We start from the raw sequence: 27,005 nt of genomic DNA on the forward strand, positions 1-27,005 counted from the left end.
CCTGTTTTTATAAATTGATTAGCATAACATATCTTTTTCAATCAGTCTCCAGGTGTCACCTTTATTTTACTTAAACACTTAAGTATATTTTTAAATATACATATATTTAGCCATTTCTAAAGTAAAATATCCCTAACACCTTTTCACATACACTCTCAACATCGGCTACATTGTACCGGAAATGAGATGCTTATAGAAGTACATAGAGAAATACACTAAACATTTCCTGGAAAACCGGATGACCTTCATGATGTCACAAAACACCCTTTATATATATATCACTCAACCGTATATCCATGGTGTGCAAAGTATCATGTCCTACAATACTGGAAAAATTACTATTATTATTTTTTTTTAAGTAGGGGTTGAATACTCTTTGAATACATCCACTTTACAGCCAAAAAGCTGTATGCACCTAAAACCTAAAATACAAATCCCCATTACAAATCAACAAACACAAATCTAATTTGAATGTTTGTTTGGTTGTTTTACAGCAGAGCCACATTGGGCTATCTGCTATGTTTACCAAGAGGAATCAAACCCAGATTTTAGCATAGCAAGTCTGTAGACTTACATCTGCCCTACCAAAAAACAATGTTTTAAGATCCACAATAGAAGCTTCTTCTTCTGACCATCGAACTCAGACAACTACATTAACCTCATGCAGTCAAATCCAAGCCAAACTGATGAATAAAATACCAACATTGTGTACCATCTCTGCCACTGGCTTGAAATTACACCTGGACAAAGCCACTAAAGATGCTACACTACCACAAAAAAAAAAAGAGTTTGAAAACACTTACCAGTCTTCTGAAAGTTTACATATTTCCTGACAACTACCTTGTACATCATTTCCTCTAATGTCCTCAACTCTAGTAGACCACCGACACAATTTTATAATTATACATATATATATATATTAATGCTGTTTTTCTCCCAATTCAGGTGTAAGCTTGGACACCAGTCAGGTAGACTTTTCGTTGCCTGTCTGAGATTTTCTTGACCACTCTAGCAACCCCCCCTCCCCTACAACAAATTCTTTGGCATTGGACCTAGTAATCCCTGACACAAATTCTTCAGTATTAAATCTTTCACTTATTTTCCCTTTTTTTTTACTTCAAGTATTCTATGTATACCTCTAACACAACGAGGAAATTATTTAGTTTCCAAGTGTCCGAAGTTTTCAAATCCCAAATGCTTTCCGCCATTACAATAGTGAAAATATATAGCAATATCTATGTTGAAACACATTAATTATATGATAAGTCCCAGAATAAGGAACACAATAACCCAAAAGCTGTCTGTCAGTGTTATCCTGGCAGATCATCATTGAAAGGACTAGTTATGTGGAATGAGAGAGGACTGTTTACTTAAGCTTTTAAAATGTTACTGCTACAGTGCTTCCTAAATAGCTTGAGTTCTTGTATTTTCTGTTTTAAGCTATAATAAATATTCATAAGAGAATTAATAGGTATAAGACTATGTATATAACAAATTGAATTGTTTGATATTAAATCTTATTTTGGAGTCCATCATAGAAGCTCTTATCTGTTCACTGTTTCATTTTTCTTCCAGAAAAATGTTAATTTACATTGTTTGAATTTTGGAATCTAATTTTAGCTCACAGACTTTTTTTTAGACAGGGCATCATCAGCTTTGTTGTGTACAATGGATGTTCAAATTTTTATGGCCTTTTGTCCTTGGTATAGAATTAAAACTGTTTTGAGACTTCTTTTAAAGGTAGGTATCAGAGATCAAAATATTCTTACCAGCAAACATTATAAACCACTCTTAAAATAATTGAAAAAGCCAATTCTAATAAAATTTTATGATTTATCCTAAGCACAAGAAATACAACCACAATGATGTCATGGAAAAAGTTTCATTGAGAAAAAGAATTGTTTGAAAGGAACACACACATATATATATAAATCCACTCATATGTAATGTAGATGAGAACCTGATGAAAGATTTAGCACATCAAACCCAAAATATTATTCACTACTCAACAACTTCCAAGGTCCTAAATAGGTCTGACATATCCAGCATTCACACCCTGCTGAGGAAGACACAACTTTGCTGGGCCGGCCATGTTGTTAGAATGCCAAACAACTGCCTCCCCAAATGCATCTGGTTTGGTGAACTACAGACCGGAGCATGTTCCTGTGGTGGTCAGAAGGAGCGCTACAAGGACACAAACAAGGTCACGCTAAAGGACTGCAACATCAATCCTAATACTTGGAAAACTCTTGCCCAAGACTGCCCAGCCTGGAGAAATGCTGACACAAAGAGAGAAGCATCATATGAACAACATCTCATCCTGACAGCCCAGAACAAGCGTGCAGCATGTAAAGCAATAGGAAGCAACAACCAGAAGCCATCAGCCCCCCCTGCTGTATTGCCCTTATTGCGACAGACATTTTTAAGTCAGGATCAGGCTAATCAGTCACATCCGAACACACAAAATCAATAGATGATGATGAAAATGGCCCTCTTCAATTATGAAGGACTCAACATGTAATATGCTTAAACAAAACTTATGTGACAACTAGACCTATAATAAAACAATAGTACCTTTGAAGTAACATCTGGATTGTGGTCATTTTGAAGAAGTACATCAGCTGCCTTGCAGTCATCTTTTTTGGCAGCGATATGGAGAGCTGGAAGTCGAACTCTTCCCTTGGCATCATTCTCTAGCAAAATGGTCACTACTTTGTCATGACTTTGTTGAAGGGCTACTGCAAGGGGTGTAAAACCATCCTAAAACAGATAAAATACTTTATCTTATCTGAATATACAAGAGAACAATAAAAAATACACTATTAAAACAGTTAAAATATATATAAGACTATTTCTTATATACATCTTTCTTTTGCGAAACAAAAAAAAATTCTAAAGAAAATTAAGAATTAAGAATCAATATTTAAGTTAATAAGTTAGATTTGTCATAATTATAATTAGCAACTGTCTTAATTCAACTTAAAATACTTGAATGACTTTTGTGTTCTACATTCAAGTCACTGATGTGTAATATTTGAATATCTATAAATTACTTTGTTTGAATACCTCATTTTCCATATATTATATGTATCATCACATTACTGAACAACAACTTTAAAATAATGAACACAAAAAAAGAATACATTTTATATTTTAAATATCATTTCTATATTTATGAAAATGCCGTGATAAAAAATGAGAATTATTACTTTATTTTTCAATAAATGCATTTTACATGTATTATTTTCAATTATACATATTTTTAAAATTTTTATTTAAACACTTAATATGCGACTGAAAGAATAAATACATACAACTATTATGAATTATATAAATCTTCATATTAGCAAAGACACAGCTTTAATGAATTTCACAGCAAATCATAATTTTATGACATACATACATACAAGGTAACTTCACTGAAACTGCAGCTGTTTTATAAAAATTTTGATTTTAAACTATGAATTATTTATTATAAGCCACATACATAATACATATATACACACATTATAACGTACAATATAAATCTAAACTATATATTTTAAGGCAATAAAAAATCATCAGAGCATAAAACACTGTACAAGAACTATTACAGAAGAATAAAAATACAAATAAAAGCACTTTTTAAAAACATTTTTGTAAATATAAGATAAAATTTTATAGTTTAGAGGCTGATAATCTCACATATTTGTCTCACAAACATACTCTGTGTACTTTAACATCCTTCTTTCTAATCATATGATGTCAACAGTCATCAGAATAAGCTCTGGTAAGGAAATATGTACGTTTTTCTTATTCAAGTAACATTATAATTTCCCCTACCTTCTTGTACAGGAGTTGTGGTGAATCATACATATAGAATTGTTCTCAGTTTCACACTTTAATTTTGTAACTGCTGTAATTCATCCACATACACTAATAATTCATTCAGCTTGTTCAGTAAAAAAAGAAAAAAAACAGCTGCAGTTCATCATAAGAGAACAACTACAGATTTTCTCACCTCTGTTGCAAGGCTTTGATTAGCTCCATTGGCCAGTAAGAAGCGAACAACACTATCATGGTTTTCCTGTGCAGCCATGTATAGGGGAGTGAAGCCATTTTGGGACTGAACATTAACATTAGCACCACTCTGAATTAAAATTTTTACCACTGCTTCCTGACCTGCTAAGCAGGCAATATGTAAAGCTGTATTTCCTTTCTGTTGGAAATAAAAAATAGGAAAATGGTGTAATTAAAGACTCATTTACATAAACAGTATACAGAATAGGGGGTAAGAAAACACAAGATATGGAGGTAGCTTTAGTAATGTTTCACAATCCAATTAATTTACATAATATTTAGGTACATACCCATCTTGCATAAAGGCATACAAGCATGCAAGGGCTCTCTAGGAATTTATGATCATGATTTCAAGATTCTCTTTAATGAATAAAACTATATTAATATTTATTTGATCCTCATAAACCAAACTGTATGGTAAAAAGAGTTCCAAATGAAAAACATTCAATGGTAAGATGCCTCAAAACCTTTGTAGCGACTTTATTGGATCCATTAGTTCCAAGAAAAGCGTCATCTAAAAATACAGTAAATGCCACTCTATGATATTACATTATTTAATCACTCTCTCTCTATATATAATTACCTTACTTGGTATTTTAAAAATAGCTGCCATATATATATGCATATTTGTGAAATGTTTATTATCTTATAAAGGAACAACATCATCTCCCAATTAAAAAACAAATATAATAATTTGTTTACAGATATATACAGCTGATTGCATACAGGAATGAATTAAAACAATTCTTACACAAAAATAAACAGAATGGATGGTGTGTCCTTTTCATCTCATTACATACAGTCTCATTTAATGACACTGAAAAGGCTTATGAAAGATAAACTTTGCATCAGAAATACATTTTAATTGCAGAACTTCTGAATAATTTCACAGATTTTCAAAAACATTATTAGTATATCTTTTAAATGCATATTGTTATGCTTTACATTAACACTGAATGATAAAACATGGATGTATAAATTAAAACATAGATGTATAAACTATTTCTTTGTGAGAATAATTTCAGCATTAATGTTTGGTGAATATTTTTATATTCATGTTACCCAATTTAGTCAGTATAAGTCATTATTTTGATGTAGTATTTGTTTGATTCAAGAGTTAGTCTAGGCACTAAATTGTTCTCCAAGTTTAATAAAAAAAAAACCTTCAGCAAAACCTCTTGTAAACATAAATTTAAGGCATTAACTCTTTCTTGGCAGGGTCGTCTATTTTACACGACCTGATACGAGTGCAATAAACATGCTGTAACTCTGAGATTTCTTAACGTACCCTTACAGAATCTGGTAAGATTTTGTTAAAGATTATGTGTATCTTGTACACAAAGAATGACATTATTTTAATTAAGTATTTATACTAAAAATACGTTATTTATTTATTTCAGTTATTTGCACTCAAACTCTTAGAAGTTTGTGTGCAAGGTGATTTTAATTTTAAGTATCAAAATATTTTTATTCATCTTACACTTCAAGTTATATTTACATAACCTCTAGAACTTCCTCAATTTTTAAGGTAAACATTTATATTATGTTTTTCATTTCCTCTACCATATCACTAACTGTATCCTCAACATACAGTGCAATGAAATGTTTAACAGTTAAGAAACAGAAAAAATATACATACCTTTTAATTTTTCAAAGAATATCTTAAAATATCTTTTAATTATAATTAAAATTCAGGTCATTTTTTTCTCACATATAGTTAATTTTTAATGTTTTATTTTCCTTTCCTGTCTTTTACCTTTTATTACTCATCTCAGCACAAGTCAACGGTGCCCTAAGGGCATAATTAGAATATCTTAAGTAGAGATGCACAACTCTTCAGCATAATTATCTTACTCTTGCACAAGAGCTTAAGCCTTGAGAACTGATGCAAAGTGTGATATATATATATTTTTAAAATATTTAAACCTTTCAATTATACATTTTAAAACAATTAACTAAGATATAAAAGTAAGACCTAAATATAATTTGAATGTCTATCTAACTATAACATATTTAGCTGAGAAAAACTGTAAGAGCTATTGTGGATAAAGCAGCCAACAATACTATAGGCAGTTCCATCTACCAGGTGACGAGAACTGAATGCCAATTTCAGAATAAGTGTTGTTGGATTATAGTGTAAAATGAGTTCTTTCTTATAACTATATACATGTGTATGTAGCATCAATAAGTATTTCATAAGGCTCAAGCAAAAGTATAGAAGGTGGGCATAGCACCAATCAGGGATTGACAAAATTTATTACTTGTTTCTACTACTTTCAGTCAGAGAAACTTGAAAGTTGCATGTCAATAGAGCAACCATATGTACTTATTGTCTAGTTGTTCATTTACGTGACTGGCATTATCTTAAAACAAAACTGAGAGTGCAAAAGTTGGGATTTTTTATACTCGTGGGTAATGTGACAAGAAAACTTGAAGTTTTAAGTATTTTTCTTAAAGGTTTCTTTTGAAATAAAGGAATCAAAAGTTATATAACATAAAACTTTGATTCATAACATACACTATAAAGGTGTTTAACTAAATTTTTAATGTAACTCAGTGACTTGTGCAGAAAAGTGTTTAAAAGGGTACTCTGGGTGGAAGAGTTAACCCTCCCATACATCTGAACTTTAAACCCCTGACTAACTCTACAATGTTTTTTCTCAATAAGATAAATCAAATATACATTATGTTATTTATTTCCTGCAACCTAAACTTAGTGGAATTACCAACATACAGTGACAAGGATAATCAAAGTGCAGTAAACTATGTAACATGACTAATGTATGTTAATTGTAATTAGAAAAGAACTTAACAGAAAAACGAATGAAGATCCTTCAAAGAAGGTATCTGGTAATGAATACGAGCTGAGCTGTCCATCTATGTGATCTTTAAAATCAAACTACTAATATATCTTCATCTTAATGGAAGAAGTGAATTTATATTCCCAAGTGTTCAGAGGACCTTCAGAACAAAGTCTTAGGACTTTATGACACTTTTAATTTTATAAGGCACAATATCATTATTGACTACTACAGCTCTTCATCATAGACTAATAAGCATTCAAAATACAAGGATAACTAAGTGTTATTGAGTTTATTTCTGTTTAAGAATACTTGCACAAAACTACACAAGGGCTAACTATACATAGCCATCACAAATTTCAATCAATAAATGAGAGAAAAGGCATCTAATCAACAGCACCCACCATCAATACTTGAACTACTCTTATTTGACTAATTGGTGGGATTTGACCATCACTCTTATAGTGCACCCACAGCTCTCAAAGTGAGAAGTATATTTCTGTGGCAATGAGCCATGAACTGTTGGATTCAAAGTCTGAGTATGCTAACTAGTAGGCCATCCCTGGCCCCCAATGCATGTAAAATGTAAGGTATAAAAGCAAGTCTGTAAACTGTGTTATGAAACTTAACAGCAGTTATATTTAAAAAAATCAAAGATCCCATGAAATAACAAACCCAAGCCAACAACTGGCTTAGAACTACTGGCTACAAGTTACATTATCTCTACTTGACCCAACTGGTCAATAAAAGAGGAAATTATGCAAAGGAAATGCAGATGTCTTTAAGTGTAAGAATCTGCTTGCTGTATTAACATTTATACATTTCTAGTCTTACTTTGTAAAAAAGAATGCACAAAGCTGAGTAAGGGTTAGAAATTTAGAATTAGTGTGAAGATATACAGTATTTCAGCTGTTGTCAAAGTTACCATATGAAATAATACATTTATTTTCCTATAATAAGATAAAGTACTGAATTGTCATACATGCTTTTGTTATTTGGGATAAAATGAAACTTAAACTTAAAAAACAAACAAAAAATATATGTGATAGTTTTTAACCTACAAGACATTTATCAGTCTGAAATATATTATTCAACAAGTTTAAACAGAATAAGCTACTTTCAGGCACATTTGAGCTGATCCTACAAGTTGTTGAAATATAAAAAAATTACAACCTTTTCCTGAAAATGGATTATAAAACAGTAACTGCTGATAATTTGGTACTTATTTGGATAGGGTGAGATGATTTTGGACAATATCCATGATGTAATGAAAATCCAGCCACACTATCAAACACAGACATCCTCATATTTAAAACATCTAATATGCAGAGAGAAAAACATCAATAAACTGAATAAACATTTTAAGTGTTTTTGAAATACAGTTTACCTTGACATAAAGAGAGAGACTTTGCTTTGAGGAGCAAGGCCACTTTTGAGTGTCTCTCTTCTTTATTCAAAGTACATTTAGTAAGAGAAACTCCTCAAAAGTAACAAAAGCACAAAACTTTACTGAAAAGTATTTGAAAACTGGTACATAGCAACTGTGTTTAGACAGAAGTTTTACAATATTATATTAAAATCAATTAACAAACCTTTGTAGAAGCATTTACATTGGCTCCTCTCTTTAACAACTCACTAACAATATTCACATGACCTTCTTTAGAAGCAAGATGCAAGGCATTCAACCCATTCTGTTCAATAATGAAAAAAAGATAATTAAACAAATACAACAGTAACAGTTCAATAATAATGATTTTCTTAATATTTGATAATAACTTACATATCATTGTTATACTAGACACACTTTAATATCACTCAGCAGGATTGGTTACATGAACAGAATAGTAAATATTTTGAGTATAATTGGACTTGACAGTAACAGCCATCATGACAGTCTAAATATGATTACAACAGAATTCATTTCATAATATAGATACAATATTCCCACCATTTATAATATAAATAAAATATTACACATTAGACAATATTAAACATTGTTCTTTAACCTATGATCTCTGTAACTGTATTACACCACAGTTAACTTTATAATATAAATACAATACTAGATATTGTTCCTTAACCTATCTCACTAACTATATTAAACCACAGTTAACTTTATAATATAAATACAATATTACACATTGTTCTTTAACCTATCATCCTAACTATACTAAACTACAGTTAACTTCACAATATAAAAACAATATCATATATTGTTCCTTAACCTAACTCCTTAATTGTATTAGTATTAATCATAGTTGACTTCACAATATAAATACATTATACAATACTCCTTAACCTATATTTGTAACCTTATATGTATATTTTAGCTGTTTAACAAGATTAGTGAAGCCACCATCACTAATAATTATTTACTCTTATAACAGATTGTAATGATACTACATTTTACAATAAGGAGTCATATGTAGTCAAACAGGTTTCCACCAGTAACATCATTTTTAAAGTTCAATATTCTATAATCTTACTTCAATATCAAAGTGTTTTTATGTTTCACTATATTGCATATTTTTTATTTAGATCTTACTGTTAAAAAAAGTGGATTTCTTTTTCAATCTCTCCAATTCACTATTTTTTCATTTTGAATACGAAAATAACAAAAGAATTGAGGTAAACAAGATAATTGTACATTTCACAAATACCTCATTTATACACAACGATGGTTTCACAAGTAAAGGCATCATCAGGTACAGACTGCCTTTACTGATTAAACCATGGTCATGAGTAAATGATGTATTTGTGAAATGTAAAATTGTCTTGTTTTTTCTCAATTCTGTAATTATGGAGTTTCACCAAATACCAATGGTTTCCACTATTATACAAAAATAATAATTTTATGAGCATAATAACCAGACTATTCAACTTACAGCATTACTGGCGTTGATGTCAGTGCTTCCTTTCAAATACTCTAGCACTTTTTCTACATTTCCTGACCTAGCAGCTCTCAAAAAGCTTGCACTGCTATCAGCCTGAAAAAAAAAGCAATGAAGGAAAAGGGATTAAGATTTAAAAAAATAATTATAGAACATAATTAATTATTCTTCAAAAATATTTCACTACTTAAAATTCATTGGTTGCCAGTTCCACTGTTAAGTGTTCTCAGTCACCAAAATAACCCAGTGATAATCTAATACAAGGTATTAACAAAGCTCAAACCCCATCATTTTATATAAAAGCTAAGGTGCCATTTGCACTACATTGTTTATACATTTTTTCAAGAAAAAATTAATGGGTTATCACAAAAAACTAGGTATCAGCAAAATTATTACAGTTTAGTATTTTAGAAATAACAGAAAAATAGATCCGAGTTCAGAACTAGTCCTTGTCTACTTGTAGGTTTCATAATATTATAGCTGTTTCTGGTAACTGATAAACATTTGAGTGTCACTCTATCTACTTGTAGGTTTCTTAATGTTACAGCTGTTTCAGGTAACTAATACTTGAGTGTCACTGTGCCTATTTATAAGTTTCTTACTATTACAACTATTTCAGGTAACAGATACTTGAGTGTCACTGTGCCTACTTATAGGTTTCTTAACATTACAACTGCTTCAGGTAACTGATATTTGAGTGTCACTGCGTCTACTTATAGGTTTCTTAACACTACAACTGTTTCAGGTAACAGATATTTGAGTGTCACTGTGTCTACTTATAGGTTTCTTAACATTACAACTGCTTCAGGTAACTGATATTTGAATGTCACTGTATCTACTTATAGGTTTCTTAACATTACAACTGTGTCAGGTAACAGATATTTGAATGTCACTGTATCTACTTATAGGTTTCTTAACATTACAACTGTGTCAGGTAAATGATATTTGAGTGTCACTGTTAATTTTACAAGTTTTTCAAAAAAGTAATTTTATAAAATGTTATATGTATTCAGTACAAGTTATTAAAATGTGAGATTATAATTCATAAGGTTGAACAATACTGTTATAAGAATTTCATGTATAATATACAGTGGTGAGCTTTTTTAAAACACTAGCAATATCAACCTAAAAAATGAAAATCAGTAACAGTAATATTTTAATAGCAAACTCACTGATTAAGCTACAACCAAATAATACAACTAACAACTTCATTAATCTTTCATAATCAATTTATTACACGAGACTTTTTTTTTAGTCTTTTACATTTTGTATTGTCTTTGAATGAATTATTGGCATGTCCTTGCCAGATGTTGTAGGTCACCTATAAGTATCATGTATACCTTCCGTTTGGTTACAACTCCTTCAGAAATTCTACTATCAAAACTAATACAATTACTCATACACAATGTCACATGCCACTACAAGCATTCATACCTTCTGAGCCAAGTAACCACAAACATCCACGCTCTCAGAAAATGTAGCTTCAGATATTCAAATTCTCTGGAATATGTAACTATAAGTGACACACAGAACAACGAGTATTCAAATATACTGGTCCATCTAACTACAGATCCTGGTCCATGTAATTAGAGATATACAGAGTGACACATATAACTACAGGTATGCAAACACAATGGTTCATCTAACTACAGACATTGATAGATCCTGGTCCATGTAACTACAGATATACAAAGTGACACATATAACTACAGGTATTCAAACACACTGGTTCATCTAACTACAGACATTAATAGATCCTGGTCCATGTAACTACAGATATACAAAGTGACACATATAACTACAGGTATTCAAACGCAATGGTTCATCTAACTACAGACATTAATAGATCCTGGTCCATGTAACTACAGATATACAAAGTGACACATATAACTACAGGTATTCAAACACACTGGTTCATCTAACTACAGATGTTCATAGTCTCTAAAGTCTAAGTACACACAATCACACATTCTAAAATATATATAACTATAAACATTCACACTCTCTGGCACATGTAACAGTAGTATTCTTGCTGAACTGTTGAAGGTAAATTACACATTAGAAAAACTTGTTACCTACACACACACACACACACACACACTAGACTATGAAAGCACAGTCTTCAAACTATAATTACCAACAAATAACTCACCTGTCCTATAGTTAAAGTCATTCACACAAAAACACATTCTCCCCTTTTATGAACCGACCTTGATAATGGTTTTGAAATCACTCCTGTGTGGACTCTCTTCTGATTTACAAACCTGTTCAAAGTTCATAGTTTCAGTTTCACCAGGATAGCCATGATCAGCCTTTAGTACTAAAATTTTGAACAATGCAAACACTAAAATCACCAGGAACACTCCTAATACCAGGATCATTATTTACAAAGGTATTGGTGTTTGTTTTTGGAAAATATACCAAAAATAAAATCAGGCTAAGCCAACAATTCGAACCATCAATAACACTTATTAAAAAGGTTTTTACAGTATACAGGTTTATTATACCCTATACTCTTGAAACAGAGAGAATAATAAATAAACTGATAAGATAACTACTATCCTTACACAAACCAATGTAATCAAGTATATACATTTCAACAAAGCAGTGAACTTGCTGCATCTTAATATTATGTTATGGGAACAGTCTGATCCTACATTAACCTTGAACCAGAGACTCTCTATACAATCCCAGCCAATGAACAGCTAGAAAGATATAAATATAGTGCTGGAACTGTAGGATGTAAATGAAATATTATACTGGCATGGGCAGTGAAAAGATCCTTCATCAAATAGGTATAGTGTAGTTTTTTCTTCTACAATAAGCTTGATGATTGTATTGCAATGATTAGAATTAATGATTAACGATGAAGAAAATTTTTTAATTTAGTGTTTTTGCAATTGTTTATACATTTCAAAGATATGATGTCTAATTTTTATTTTATTTTTTAATGTAAACAGAATAGTGTATATAAAACACAATTCAGCAGTTCAGTTCAAATATTTCTGCTAACTGCCTAACAAAATAATTACACACACACACACACACATATATATATATTTTTCACTTTCAGATTCAAATCGTTCCTCCCTAAACATTTTAATTTGTAGATGAAATAAGTTCCTAATAACTTTTATTTCTCCTGAGATACTGCCAATCATCTTAAGTGTGTTAATTTGTTTTACTTTTCCAAACACGAGAAGATATCTTGTCACAGAATGGTACAAACATAAGTTTCTGCAAGAGGAACTGCATGCACACACTTAACACCTACCTAATTCTGCTACAAACTGACTCACAATGCTTGACTAGAGCTGGCCTTCTAGAATGTCCATCTCAAAATAACTCTGAGGTAATACATGCACTTGCACAATTTTAGGGAATAACCAATAATTTTTTTTGTATACAAAGTTAGACAGTATATTGTGTAATTTACTATGATTTTCTCTTTCCATTATCCTCTATTCACTTTTACCAGTACTCATCATTTGATTTTAAATAAACACACACATAAATAAGATGCATGAAAGGCTTTTAATACAATTCTAGTTAATAAACAGCTAGAAACATGTAAAAACAAGAATTATAGATCAAACTGAAAGTCAAGATATGAGCATACCAATTTATATCCTTAATCACCATTTTTTTTGGGGGGGGGAGTAAATTACTGTCACTTTATCCTTATTAGTTATGCAGTAAACACAACTTAGTGTTATTTATTTTAAAGGTTAGGTCAACACATAGATGTAAAAATTTATTTAATGTTAATTACATTATTTCCAACTTGTTTACTGCATAATACTCAATGAGTTATTATTGGTTATGGTTTATGTATTGATTATTGATTTTATTTCATGTATTATTGAAAAGAAAAGATAACCTAGTGCCTAATTCTTGTAATAAAAATTACCTAATTAAGCAGTTTATCTGATTTATTTATGTTTCTCCATTATGACTACTGCCTCAAAATTTGTCAAAAATATATATATGTTGAACTATAATATTACACGAAATTTGGTCTATTACTAACTCAACACTGAGTTTTCTTCAAACTGTCAACAAATGTTTCCATAAAAGGAGAAATTAACCAAGAAAAAAAAATGTATATCTTTATAACAGTTTGCTCATATTTAAGTGCAAAGCCACGCAGCCGACTATCTTCACTGTAAAACTGGTATCAAACCTAAAATTAAACCGCTTGCCTAACATGTGCGAAATTTGCTACTACCTATACAAGCAATTCTATCAGTATTACCTTCAAAGGTTTTCCTAAAGAAATTTAGACGCCCCTAACTTTAGTTGTTGCTATTAATAGAAGTCACTTGACTTAAATTGGAAAATTTGAACCCACAATGATTTCATTCTGTGTTCTTGACCAAATTATAGTTGCCGATTTAGGCACGATTGATTGATGAAAGCCATAAAAGCCGTGAAGTCAAGCTAGAACAATATGGAGTAGACGGGAGGGGGAGGGGATCAACAGCGTTTTATGTTCGTGGTGTTTCTTAACGTTTGATTATCAAGCTGAATGTTCTAGTTGTTATTTTAATCCGGTAGTGATTATTTTTAATTTAAACTGTCCTATAAGTTTAGTCTAGCATAACGTCGGTTTAAAGAAGTTTCGTTGGACTGCATCAAGCGTAGTTTCCTTTCTATAAGTGGCTGTTTCAAATTTCAAAGTTTTTCTAGGATGTTCAGTTATTTGTAACGTAAGTGAATTTACGTATTTTTAATATTTCAAAGGTAATATACATAAATTAATATAATTAGAACACGTGCAATCATTCCTAAAAAAAAGTTCAGTTTTTCTCGAGAAATTGTTTTGTTTTTACCTCAATCCCCTCTATCAAACTTTTTGACAGTATAAACGTTACGTACTACTACGTTCAAACAGGAGTAGACGCTTAAGTATGAACGCTTAAGTAGTACAGGCCCTTTAGTAGTGACATAAAGTGTGATCTATATGGAAGTAAAGGTTGGAAAACAAACTTTTTTTCGAAGAAAACTAAACGTTTTCTTATAAACTAGTGCGTGTATGTGGACGATGTGACATGCTTATACAAACCTCCGGATATTTTTAAATATCAGTTCCGCAACGACATGTAGAAGAACAGATCTTCTCTGTCCCCAGCTCTCAGTGGCTTCATGCAATGATCTCTCGCCCAAAATAATGCAGACTCGGATATATCAACTGTTACTACAACTCTAGCCCCTGGAGATGATTCGACAAGATTTGAAACAATAAAGCCCCCTACTATGTAGCACTGAATCATCTACTTTTGCATGTCCTTAAGATGTAACTTCTAAGTTTTCTGTACCGTCAGAGCAGAAATCCTCAAAAGACAGTTCCACGTTTCACATCCATAATGAGGGTCATCACTACGTCAGAAGCATATCTTGCTCAAAATGTCCTGAAACTGTCAAACTGTTTACTAGCTTTCGGTGATAGCCCAAAAGAGAGGTGGGATTTTTCACAAGGACATAAAAGTGCTTACAATAAAGTAGTTCTGAAAGCATTCCAGACAAAGTCAATTCCTCCAGTACAAGTAGCACAGTCCAGACAAATTGAGAGAAAAGTGCATAAAAGCAAATGAGGAACTAGCCAACAGGGTTGGTTGTCTCATGATACAAATCTATAATTACGCCAAGAAAGTTATATTTACACTCATTTCTCTGTCGCGAAGTAGCGACAGAAATCGCAAATGCTTTCCAAATGAATGATGACGGACTAAAGGACATTGGAATCAAAGCACTTCAGTATCTCATTCCAAAGAGCCACTAAGTATTTCTGGGATGTATTGTTGAGAAAATATGCTCAAGAAGACTCTGGCAATAACTCTCTGCTGTGATGGCAGCAATGATAGGATCCAAATCGGCAAAGTCTATGTAATGGTGAAGGCAGTGGCAAAGATAGACGAGGAAAAGCAGTACTTTCTAGCATTGATCAGCCTCAAGACTAGAGCGCAAAGGACTGTGTGCTGTATATAGTCAGCATCCTAAAACACAGGAGGGAAACAGGACTTCATGAAATTCTGTACTCAGATGTCCTCACATGACATAAATTGAAGAAACGCTAAGAGTGGGGAGAAGGGTTGTCTGTGGGTCATAATAGAATTCATACAGACAGGAAACTAAGATGCTGAGCTGGCAGCTCTCCTGAAGATGTGATTGTTTCATGCATAGGTCCATTTGGCTTGGCAGACAGTAACTAACACAGGTGCTAAGGTTAGTCATATTTTCCAACAGCTGATTTGGATGTATTCTTTCTTTTATTGCTTAAGTCTCTGTTCTCACGAGCCCTGGGTTATGACTGCTCACAACAATCTCCACCTGATGAGACTACTGAGGGTTTTCGAAGTAAGATCGACTGATGTCACCTCCGATCTCTAAAATGTTGTTTTGTCTTCCTGACACCCACTCATCCTGTTCTTTCAGAACTCCAAAGAAACATCAGCAAGTGGACTTATCCACTTCCTCATAAGCTGGTTTGTTTGGTTTGAATATTGCGCAAAACTACACGAGGGCTATCTAAGCTAGCCATCTCTAAGCTAGCAGTGATAGACTAGAGGAAAGGCAGTTAGACAACACCACCCACCGTCAACTATTTTGGCAACGAATAGTGGGATTGATTGTCATATTATAATGCCCCTACGGCTGAAAGGGCAAGCATGTTCGGTGACGGGGATTCGAACCTACAGGTTGCGAGTCGAGCACCCTAACCTCCAGACCATGTCAAACTCCTCCTCATAAACACTGACATCTTTGAATTGAATGATACATTTTTTTTGTCTTCACCCGATATCAACAACAGCTTTAATCTAACTCTGTAATTATCTTGGGCGTTGATATGCTGACATCCCAAGTGATGCTAAAAACCTAGTTCACTGAAGGGGATGGATACCAATGTTAGGAGTTTAGGTTACTACACTACAAGAACAGATGGAGTAAAATGAGGAAGATAGAAAAGCACATTCAGAGGATGTGAAGTTTTACATCACGACGCAGCGGCGGAAAGAACACCACAAACTTGTCATAAACAAGCTGGATAGCTCTACAGTCACTGATGAAATCAATGATTCACTTGTAGTTTCTCACCAACAAAATAATTCTCTATCGATGAAGAGTGCCCGTTAATCATCAAGACTATCGCTACCTTGAAACCCGACAATTGGATCTGGTAAAGCTTGGGATGGAGTATGGTAAGCTGATGGAGATAAACTATGTCGAGGTAATTTGCAACAAGCTTCATCAAGATGTGGTGCACCTGTTTACCGAATCTGAACACCATACGACAGTCAAAACTGCTATTGTTCACATTCTTGCAGCTAAGTCACACAGTGCAGAAGCTGAGCGCCTGATCAGTTCCAGCAGTATCCTCAGGACAGGTCGAGTATGCATTAGGACACCAATAATCTCTATCTCTTTGTTCACTACAATATGTCCAATTTATACATGTGAACAGCAGCAAGCACAAGACACAGCCCAAGAAAGTTTGATTCAATACTGGTACATGTGTTGAACATACGTGTGTCGTTCAAGGTTTATATCTAACATATATAAACGTTCAATGAAATGCGATATTAATTTTCTGCACAGACCGCAAATTAAACTGTAAATTTTGTGTAAAAATGCATATTACAAAAAGCCTAGTTTTCCGTCTAATGACAACAGAAGACTTTTTCTTTTATTGGAACACTTATACTGCAGTATCCCAACACATGGACGTGTCCAGAAGAGTGGGAGGGGAAGCATTCCTCTTCTGAGATATAGTGTTTTGAGATGTTTAAACTCTCTACAGTATGACTCCCACTGACATCAAGTTTTAAATTTTTATGCTCCCGAAAACTTTTCACTCACCCTTATGTTTCCCCAAATAAGAAATCCTAGAATTACCATTATCCGCCCATATCAAAATATATACAAAAGAAACAAAAACAGTAAGGTTTTATACATTTCAAATTATATACATAAACGAAATTATAGTTTTTACTACTGATTTTTATTCTATATCTTAAATTATAAACGTATAATTTATTCTCCAAAATTCAAGCCCCTCATTTCTACCACTACCTTAGCAACAACAACATAGCGAAAACTGAGTGACTTTGGACAGCAAACACATACACTGCTGTATGATTTATCATCATCTACTACATTTCTCGAAGGCCCTTAAATGGTGCACTGAGTGCATAACTTGTGTTTGTACCTAATGTGTGGGTGAAAGTATATATTTTTCTGTGTGTATGTATGTACGGTGACTACTGAATGCAAAAGTATCAATCATAATTGTGGGATGACGTAATAATTTTTACTAATTTTTACATTTACTCTTCAGCACAGTATCCTGTTTAAGTCATGAGCTAGTATTCACCAAGCTTTAATTTTCATATGTGTATGTGTGTGCATAAAGTATTTTGTTTGTTGTTCGGCACAAAGCTAGACAACGGACTTTATGCGCTCTGCCATCGCAAGTATCGAAACTCGATATTTAGCGTTATTAGCACTTGGACATCCGCTCAGCCACAAAAGGCCTGTAGAAACAGAAAGTCAATCAACCAGAGCAACACAAATTTCATAAATAATAAAATAATGTTTCTGGTTCACATGTACTGTTTATTAAACATGAAAAAACGCAGGCCAAGCGATGTGAGGATTGAGGATCCAATACTTTTACGTACTTTATACAGTGGCTGAAACCACCAGAAATCGACATTTACAGAAGCAAATGTATTTAATACTGCAAAATATCAACCAACAAAAAATAATGGCATGTGTGTATCCATCCCTTGAATTGAAAGTAATTATCTAATAAAAGCTTGAATAATAGTAAAGAACTAGCTAAGCAGGTTTACCATATGAATAAACTTCAGCCGACTAATGTTTATAAATTAATATTCCTTCACTGCTGCACAATATACTTTGGACCCTGTAACTTACAGTCTTTTTCCAGTCGGTCTGTATGAATACTTCTGGACAACTAATGTTCGTAAAGCAGTTAGGCCTAAGGGAATGTATAAACCACACCTGTATTCTACCGAACTAGCATATGAGCCTTACGGAATAATGGAGGAAATGCGTCATCAATTTTGAGAAGTGGTGTTCTCAACAACATCCATGAACGTTTTATTTTCTTTTTCTTTTAGACTACTGTATTTATATCTCTCAGAAATACAAATTTCAATCTTCAATGTTTGATGAAAATAAATTGTTCTAGCTATTATATCGTATATTTAGTTTTCCACATTCAGAGAAACTGAAACTTATATATTTCATATACTATATATACAGTACAAAGTCAGATGTAGTTGTTGGAATTTCAACTTGAACGGCGCCCTTATATATGTCCTAAGGTCCAATAGATCCCTAGAGTTCAGGTTTAGCCATCCTTAATTTTGAGCTTCTGGTTAGATGGAAGCCTTTGTTTGTTTTGAATTTCGCACAAAGCTACACGAGGGCTATCTGCGCTAGCCGTCCCTAATTTAGAAGTGTAAGACAAGAGGGAAGGCAGCTAGTCATCACCACTCAAAGCCAACTCTTGGGCTACTCTTTTACCAACGAATAGTGCGATTGACCGTAACAGTATAACGCCCCCATGGCTGAAAGGGCGAGTATGTTTTGCGGGACGGGGATTCGAACCCGTGACCCTTAGATTGCGAGTCGTGCGTCCTAATCACCTGGCCATGCCAGGCCAGAAGGAAGGCAGCTGGTCAGCAGCATCCACCGCCACAAGGGCTTTGTCCGGTTCTTTTCAACCGAATAACAGGATTTATATATATATTTATTTATTTCTGGTAAAATAATTGGCCATTAAAACAGCATTCATTATTAATAGTATGGTGTACTGAATCCACATATTTGTCCCCAGTGAGCTTTTCCATATTTTGAACGGGAAGAATATCTTACTTTGAGCAGGAACAACGTAAATCATTATCACACATGGGGAGTAGTAAAACATAAAGTCATTTTTTTCCGCGACATAGTGGCTCCTAGAGTGGCTCTAAGTTTTTACAGTACAAACTTCTAGGTCACAGCTTCGTCATCTCTTGACCGATTCGAGATCTAATCACAATTTTGTACTCAGGAGGTCAAACTCTTTTGACTGATGTACATGATCACGCCCAAGGTCTCATAGACTAATTTACTCTAATCCTGCCTAAAAGAATTTCAATTAGAGGGTAAGAGGTTAAAGATCCTGATGAGTAATAAAATCGAATTGGGTATATGCGCGCCCCACGCTTCGTATTGCTGGCGTACAAAAATATATCAAAAGGAAGAGAAAAAGGTATCGTAGATTAATTTACACTAATCCAACCTAAACGAATTTCAAGTGCCACGGCTATTGAGGATTCCCTCTTGTTTCAAAATGCATGTTATTATTTTTTGCTTCTATAAACATTGTCCTTTGGTGTTCTGATAAGGTAGTATTAAGTTTATTTAACGGAAGTGACTATAACTACTTGTCAGTATTACGATCTGTGATTTATCTGAAAACGACCTCACGAGTAAAGTATCAAATTGTATATCAGTCATGACAATAATTGAGAGACAATGGATCATTGTTGTATATCAGTCATGACAATAACTGAGAGACAATGGATAATTGTTGTATATCAGTCATGACAATAATTGAGAGACAATGGATCATTGTTTATGTAATCGTGTTGTCACAAAGTATCATATGATGCACTGACAAGTACTAGCATAAAACATCCGTGGTCGGCTGTGGGGTTCATGTTTCACGGAGGGCCCCAATGTACCGACCAAGCCCCTCCATATCCCCCAATTACTCTATAGCTACACCACGGAGGGACCTTACCTGAAAGCATTAGGTCATCCGCCTATAGTGTCCAAAAACTAGTGTTATGTTGGGTCTCTTCTAAGTGGAAGGGGAGGGGTACAAACACAGTTTCAAACATCAAGAGGGAATAAAATATCAGGTGCCAGATTTGACCCTGAAAACCCACTATTCCCATCATGTTTGGATAACGACACCCATGTTCTCCCCGAGTTCACCGGTATACCAAGTTTATTTCTTCTAGCTTCGAAACTGTATAAGTTAGTGGACCAACAAACTCACAAACACGCAGCGTGAATTAATAAAGAATTAGGGGGCGAAGCGATAAAACACTGCACGGAGAGTGTAGACTTGGGTTACAGTCTGAAAAGCGAAATCCTCTCAGAAACAATAAAACCTTGCGTGATAATAACAACACGAATGTTGGGTATATCTCTCATGCAACTACAAAGGAAGTGTTATAGTAAACAGTAATATATTTCTATTCATAAAAAAGAAACATAAAGGTCGATATAAAACTCGACTTTTTTGAAAATACAACACTTACTACTTGAGGGACTCAGTAAGGCTGTTAGAACTCTACATGAATTGTCCTATTTGTCCAAACTCAACATTTCGACGTTGCCATGGTGATCGACTATATATACCCATGACGTCACTGAAGATACTTCCCAAACAACTTTTTCCTCTTCGTTCCCAATTCAACCCGAAAAGGAAGAAACGTCTACCCTCCAAAAACTCTTGAGTTGTTGAGTTTCATATATTTTGATTCGTTTAATTCTTTATCTCTGAGATTTGTTAGTGTTACGGATATTTATGATGCGATAATATATACACGAAACAACTCGTTTATTCACAGAATTTCAAACACAGATGCGTTTGCACGTACTGCAAGAATAACCATACTGTATATACAACAGGGAGTGAATGTGAAGAATACTAACACGTTGAAGCTGTTAACAGAAAATAATTAGTTAGGTTAATGCACCTATGTACTAAAGTTCATGTTATACAAGTCCTGCATACTCATACTTTTAAGCGTTGCGAATCCATGAACTGTTTTTTGTTTGCAATGAAACCAAACTACAGTTTTAATATACTTAAAATTGGTAATATCTAATGAACAGCTTACGACTTATATGATTACAGTTATATATACCACTGTATGATTATAGTGCTTGTCTTGATACAATCGTAACAAGAAGCATACAAACGAAATACGAACAATTTTTTCTTAAATCAATTTGCTTTTTATGAAGTACCCGCTTAACTCACGAACAATACAACGTTCTGAAACAGCTGTTTGTGGGATAATAGGTTTATTTTTGTACAACGTTTCGTCTCTAACGTGGTCGCGTACAGCATTTAAGGTACAAATACACAACTTCAACAATTTGTGAAGAGATCGTTTGAATTAAACATATACAGTAACGATTCTACAGAGCACAAAATACAACTTATAAAAAACAGAGACACCTAGAAACAGTTTGATCTACAAAACATTTAGAAATCTCAATTCCTGGACTAACACTAATTCACTAAAACGACATTTCTTCTCTCAATAGTGATTTTTTTTTTTAAATTTAAAACATTCATGAGAAATAAAACCAAATCGAAATTTAGTTACCACTTTAAAAGAGCCCACCTGTTCGTGATCTTCGGTTACCATGACAACCGATTAGAACAACGCTGGGAAAAGCGATGAGATATCAACAACAATAGGAAGAGGTGGGTCCGGTCACTCCATTGGTACATGAACTACAGAACCAAGAATATCTCAGTAGAAGCTACATAAACCTCCTGCATGAAGCTATGTCTGAACTCTGGAGAAAAGATATATAGATGGACACTCGATCCAAATGGTTACCAAAAGCTTTCTAATGGTGCGTTGACGCCAAGTCAGTCAAACTGCCAACTTCTATGCAGCATTTTTAGTTCTATAGGCTCACGTCAATATTGATTATTTTAGTGACGCATGCTCCAAAGAACTCTGCAGCACCCCACCGGAGACGTCCACCAAATATCCGACGCCGGTACATCAACCGATGTATTTGACCGTTGTTCAGTAATCATAAAAAACAGAATAACTTAAAATTGACACGATCTAAACAAAATTACGATAAATATTCACGACTTATACTTGTATAAATGTTTTGTAATTATTAGGATAGCTGTCAACCTTCTTTTGCTCTCGGTACACGCTGATGAATGGGTTGATATAAAATCTATATGCAAATTCAAAATTACTTTAGGGAACATTCATTGAAAAGTTCCTTCATAACATTAAATATTTTGGAGATTTATCAATCACTTCAAGGTGGACCTAGAGTAACGTGAAAATAATGTTTATTTATTTCGAATATCCGTGCAAAGTTACACAAGAACTAACTGAGCTAGTCGGCCCTAATTTTTAGCCGCGGCATAATGGTTCATAGAATGGCTCCGAGTTTTTTTTTCAAGTACAAACTTTTTAGCTCCATCTCTTGATTGATTTGAGATATAACAACAGCCGCGGCCATTGAAAATTCTCTCTTGTTAACTGATAGACTAGAACAGTGGTTCCCAACCTGCTGTTTTTTTTTTAATTGCACACTTAGTTATATATGTCTTTTACTTGATAGTGAAACGAGTTGATTATTAGTTAATAAAAACAATTTGTTGGGTATACGGAATCTTTCAAAAACACGGGGTCCGTGGGGAAAAAAATAATAATAAAAGGGGTCCTTGGTGGTGAAAAGGTTGGGAATCACTGGACTAGAATGAAGGCAGCTAGTCTTGGACTACATTATTCAATTAGTGTAATTTAAGCGTCACTCTAGTAAAGTTCCCACGACCTCAAAGTGTAGAGCGCGATTCATGAGGCAGCGGAACGCGAACCGTGGATCTTCAGATTCACAATAGGCCGTCACGCTAACCAATAAGCCATGTGAATATCTAAACGCAAGGTTTCATGTAACAGAACATTTTATTGGCTCGTGAAAAAAGCTTAAATATTACTTGAACGCTAATCTTATCGAGCCTCTTTTCTCGTACTCTCGTGGCTCAGCGGTAACTTTGAATACTTTTAACACTAAAAACCCGATTTCGATACTAGTCATAGGCACAGCACAGATAGCACATTGTGTAGTTTGTGATTAACAACATACAAAACTTTTTTTTTTCTCATGCAGAAGCTAACTTTACAAAGCTATCATAAAACGTCTGCCCCCCCCCCAGTGGCACAGCGGCATGTCTGCGGACTTACACTAATAGAGACCGGGTTTCGATACTCGTGGTGGGCAGAGCACAGATAGCCCATTGTGTATCTTTGTGCTTAACTACAAACAAATAAACATAAAAGGTCTAGAACACAATATGTTGTTGTTTTTTAAACGCAAAGCTGTTAGTCTATCTGCTCTTTATCCAACATGGGGATTAAGCCCCCTATGTTCTAACATTGTAGGTCCGGAAAATTACTGCTGACCCCTCAGGGGACGTAAGTAATAGGGTATGTCAAATTAAAATTATAGTTTATTCAACACTTCGTCAATCCTCATCACCAAGCACAATACATATAAAAGTTCAAGTTTTGGTTAAGTGTATTCAAATACTATATAAGCTTTTTATACAATTCGTATACAAGTTTGGAAGAATTTGTGTATATATTTTTTTCTCAATTGTCAGTTTTCAAACTTTGAGGATTATAGCTTCGACCAGGTAGTTTTTACTCCCCGATGGAAACGTTTTTAGTGCAATTCGAGCATAGCATCAGGTACATAGTTTAAAACTCTCTATGAGCATTGTTTGTTTGTTTGTGATTAAGCACAAAGCTACACAATGGACTATCTGTGCTCTACCCACCACGAGTATCAAAACCCGGTTTCTGGCGTTGTAAGTCCGCAGACGGTTACTGTGCCGAACTATGGATTCGAGAGATCATTTGTCGTATTCCATTATAACAACCTCTGAGCTGATAGGTGGTCATTCTTTTCAGACACTTTGATCGAATAGCGGGATTTGACCACCACTCTTATAAAATACCTACGGCCTCAAAGCGCAGAAAGCGATTTTGCAACGGGGCATAAACCTTGGACCTTCAAATCCACACTCCGGCATGCAAAGTTAAATTAAGCCATGCCAGGCCCTAAAATTAAATAATGGAGGAAGATAAGGATCCAGAATATTTTTTTTCCTAACTACAAGCCCCACAATGGGCTATTTGTGCTGTGCTCAAGAATCTGGAATAAACATAACCATAAAATTGAGTTAAGTAAAAAATCCTATGAGACAGAGTTTAATTAATACAAGCTGATGTATCCATTTAACACGCGTGGAAAACATGGGGGAGAGGACTGATCCCTATGTCACTCCCCAAGGGGGATCTAAGGGTACATGCCGGGTTTGGTGACACCCTGTCGTGTGTTTTTCGCCAGTTATAAGCGAACGCACACATACAGACTTTTGACAGACAATGGTCTAAGATTAAACATGTTTCAAAGAGAATAATCTTAGGCTTCCTAGAGGACAGACAAGTGTTCCTCTATAGTTTCTTTGATCTTTGTGAATTTCATTCGGTCTATAACATAATGCAATGTCTGTACTCATATAACTGGGTCACTTTAGCGTTTGTGTTTTTATACATAAAGTAAAAACATATAAAATGTAACTTTTAGCTTTTCTTAACGATTTTGAATTTTTTTTTAGGGAAAGAAAATCTTTTTATATTTAAACTGTTTATTATATCATCTACACAGAATCTTTTTTCATTTTTTTCTCACAAGAATTGGTTTGTTTTGAATTTCGCGCAAAGCTACTCGACGGCTATCTGCGCTTACCGTCCCTCAGTTGGAATATGATAGATTAGAGGGAAGGCAGCTATTAAAATACCACTCACCGCTAACTCTTGGGATACTCTTCTACTAACGAATAGTGGAATTGATCACCACATAATAACCCTTCCATGGCTGAAAGGGCGAGCACGTTTGATGAGAGGGATTCGAACCCGCGACCCGCACATTGCGAGTCGAGCGCCCTAACCACCAGGCCTTGCCATGTCTTCTCACAAGGAATTAGAAACATTAATTTTGTTGACCTGTTCTGTTGCTAGCCCAACCCTAAAGTCGTTAACAGGCCAGTTACAAAAATAAATTTCTCTTATGGCATGCTTTGTTTGTTTATTTTGAATTTCGCGCAAAGCTACACGAGGGCTATCTGCGCTAGGCGTCCCTAATTTAGTAGTGTAAAACTAGAGAGAAGGCATCTAGTCATTACCACCCACCGCCAACTCTTGGGCTACACTTTTACCAACGAATAGTGGGATTGACCGTCACATTATAACGCCCCCACAGCTGAAATGGTGAGCATGTTTGGTGGGACGGGGATTCGAACCCTCGACCCACAGTAACCACCTGGCCATGCCGGGCCACTATGACATAAAGTGACAATTACAACATACTAACCATAAATGTTTTTCCAGTTTAGTTTTAAAACTTTACGCATGTCCTAGTCAAATTATAACAATAAAGACAGTTGCATTCTTAACGTTAGAACGTAATCAACTGAAATAGGAGTTAACGTAACCGTACAGTCTCAAACGATTGCCGTTATACCTGTGTAAAGGACAATGATCCCTAAAGCACACGTGAAATGAGAAGGGAGCGTCACATTTTTTCTATCTTACTCATTGCCACGCTCCTGTTTTCTAACGTGTTTGTAGGTTACCATTTTACTTCCCGGATTTATATTAGAGTGTGTAAAGTCGCCCGTCTTCCAGCAATAAAACAATTATATCCTTTACTACAGTAATCCAGAAGTTCTAAGAGGATTTTCTTTTCCATATATCGCTTTCACTATTGCCACTTTCAATTATAGGAAAAAAAAAGCAATGACCAATATTCATACACGTACTCATCTGGTACATGGACGTTCGCAGAAATTATTCCAGGGAAGGGGCAAAGTTTTGCGGGGGGGGGTGTGCAAAGTACTGTGAAATTGTGAATTGAATAAACATTCATATACATATGCTGTATGAATAAAGAGAGAATTATGTTTCTCATTTTCCAGGGTGAGGGGAAGTTCCCCCTCTGCGCACGCCCATGATCTGGAAGGTTATACGGGTTAAAAAGCTAAAGACACAAGTGAAAAGTACATAGCACAGTCAGGTAAAATAACGAAAAAAAAAACGAGTTTTCTAGGACATAAGTCTCAATACTTAATGTGCGCCAAAGCAACTAACTATTAAATATGTTGCGAAAATTATTAGAGAAGTACCCTGCTGTGTTTGTATGTTGAAAATTGCTACCAACAATATGTATGTACCAATGAGGACTCTAAGCAATTCAATTTAAACATATGAATGCGTGTACGTAAAACTGTAATGAGCCCTGTTTAACGATGCCTAGGTAAAGTATCTTACATGAATACAAATATTGTAACTAGACTGTATAATTTCTTTACAGACTTTTATCGATCCCAGGAGTA

At 34.2% G+C, this 27,005-nt stretch overlaps 1 protein-coding gene across 1 annotated transcript in view; it reads right to left on the reverse strand.

Annotated features, from left to right (window-relative positions):
* Nucleotides 1–27,005, reverse strand: part of LOC106458236 (ankyrin-3-like) — a 217,974-nt gene that overhangs the window by 103,842 nt on the left and 87,127 nt on the right. Inside the window, 4 exon segments of the mRNA XM_013917714.2 lie at nucleotides 2,575–2,760; nucleotides 4,001–4,198; nucleotides 8,453–8,551; nucleotides 9,746–9,847. Of these exon segments, the coding sequence (XP_013773168.2) occupies nucleotides 2,575–2,760; nucleotides 4,001–4,198; nucleotides 8,453–8,551; nucleotides 9,746–9,847 (585 nt within the window).

This window comes from Limulus polyphemus, unplaced genomic scaffold (genome assembly GCF_000517525.1).
Source record: "Limulus polyphemus unplaced genomic scaffold, Limulus_polyphemus-2.1.2 Scaffold433, whole genome shotgun sequence".
Classification (NCBI taxonomy): Eukaryota; Metazoa; Arthropoda; class Merostomata; order Xiphosura; family Limulidae; genus Limulus; species Limulus polyphemus.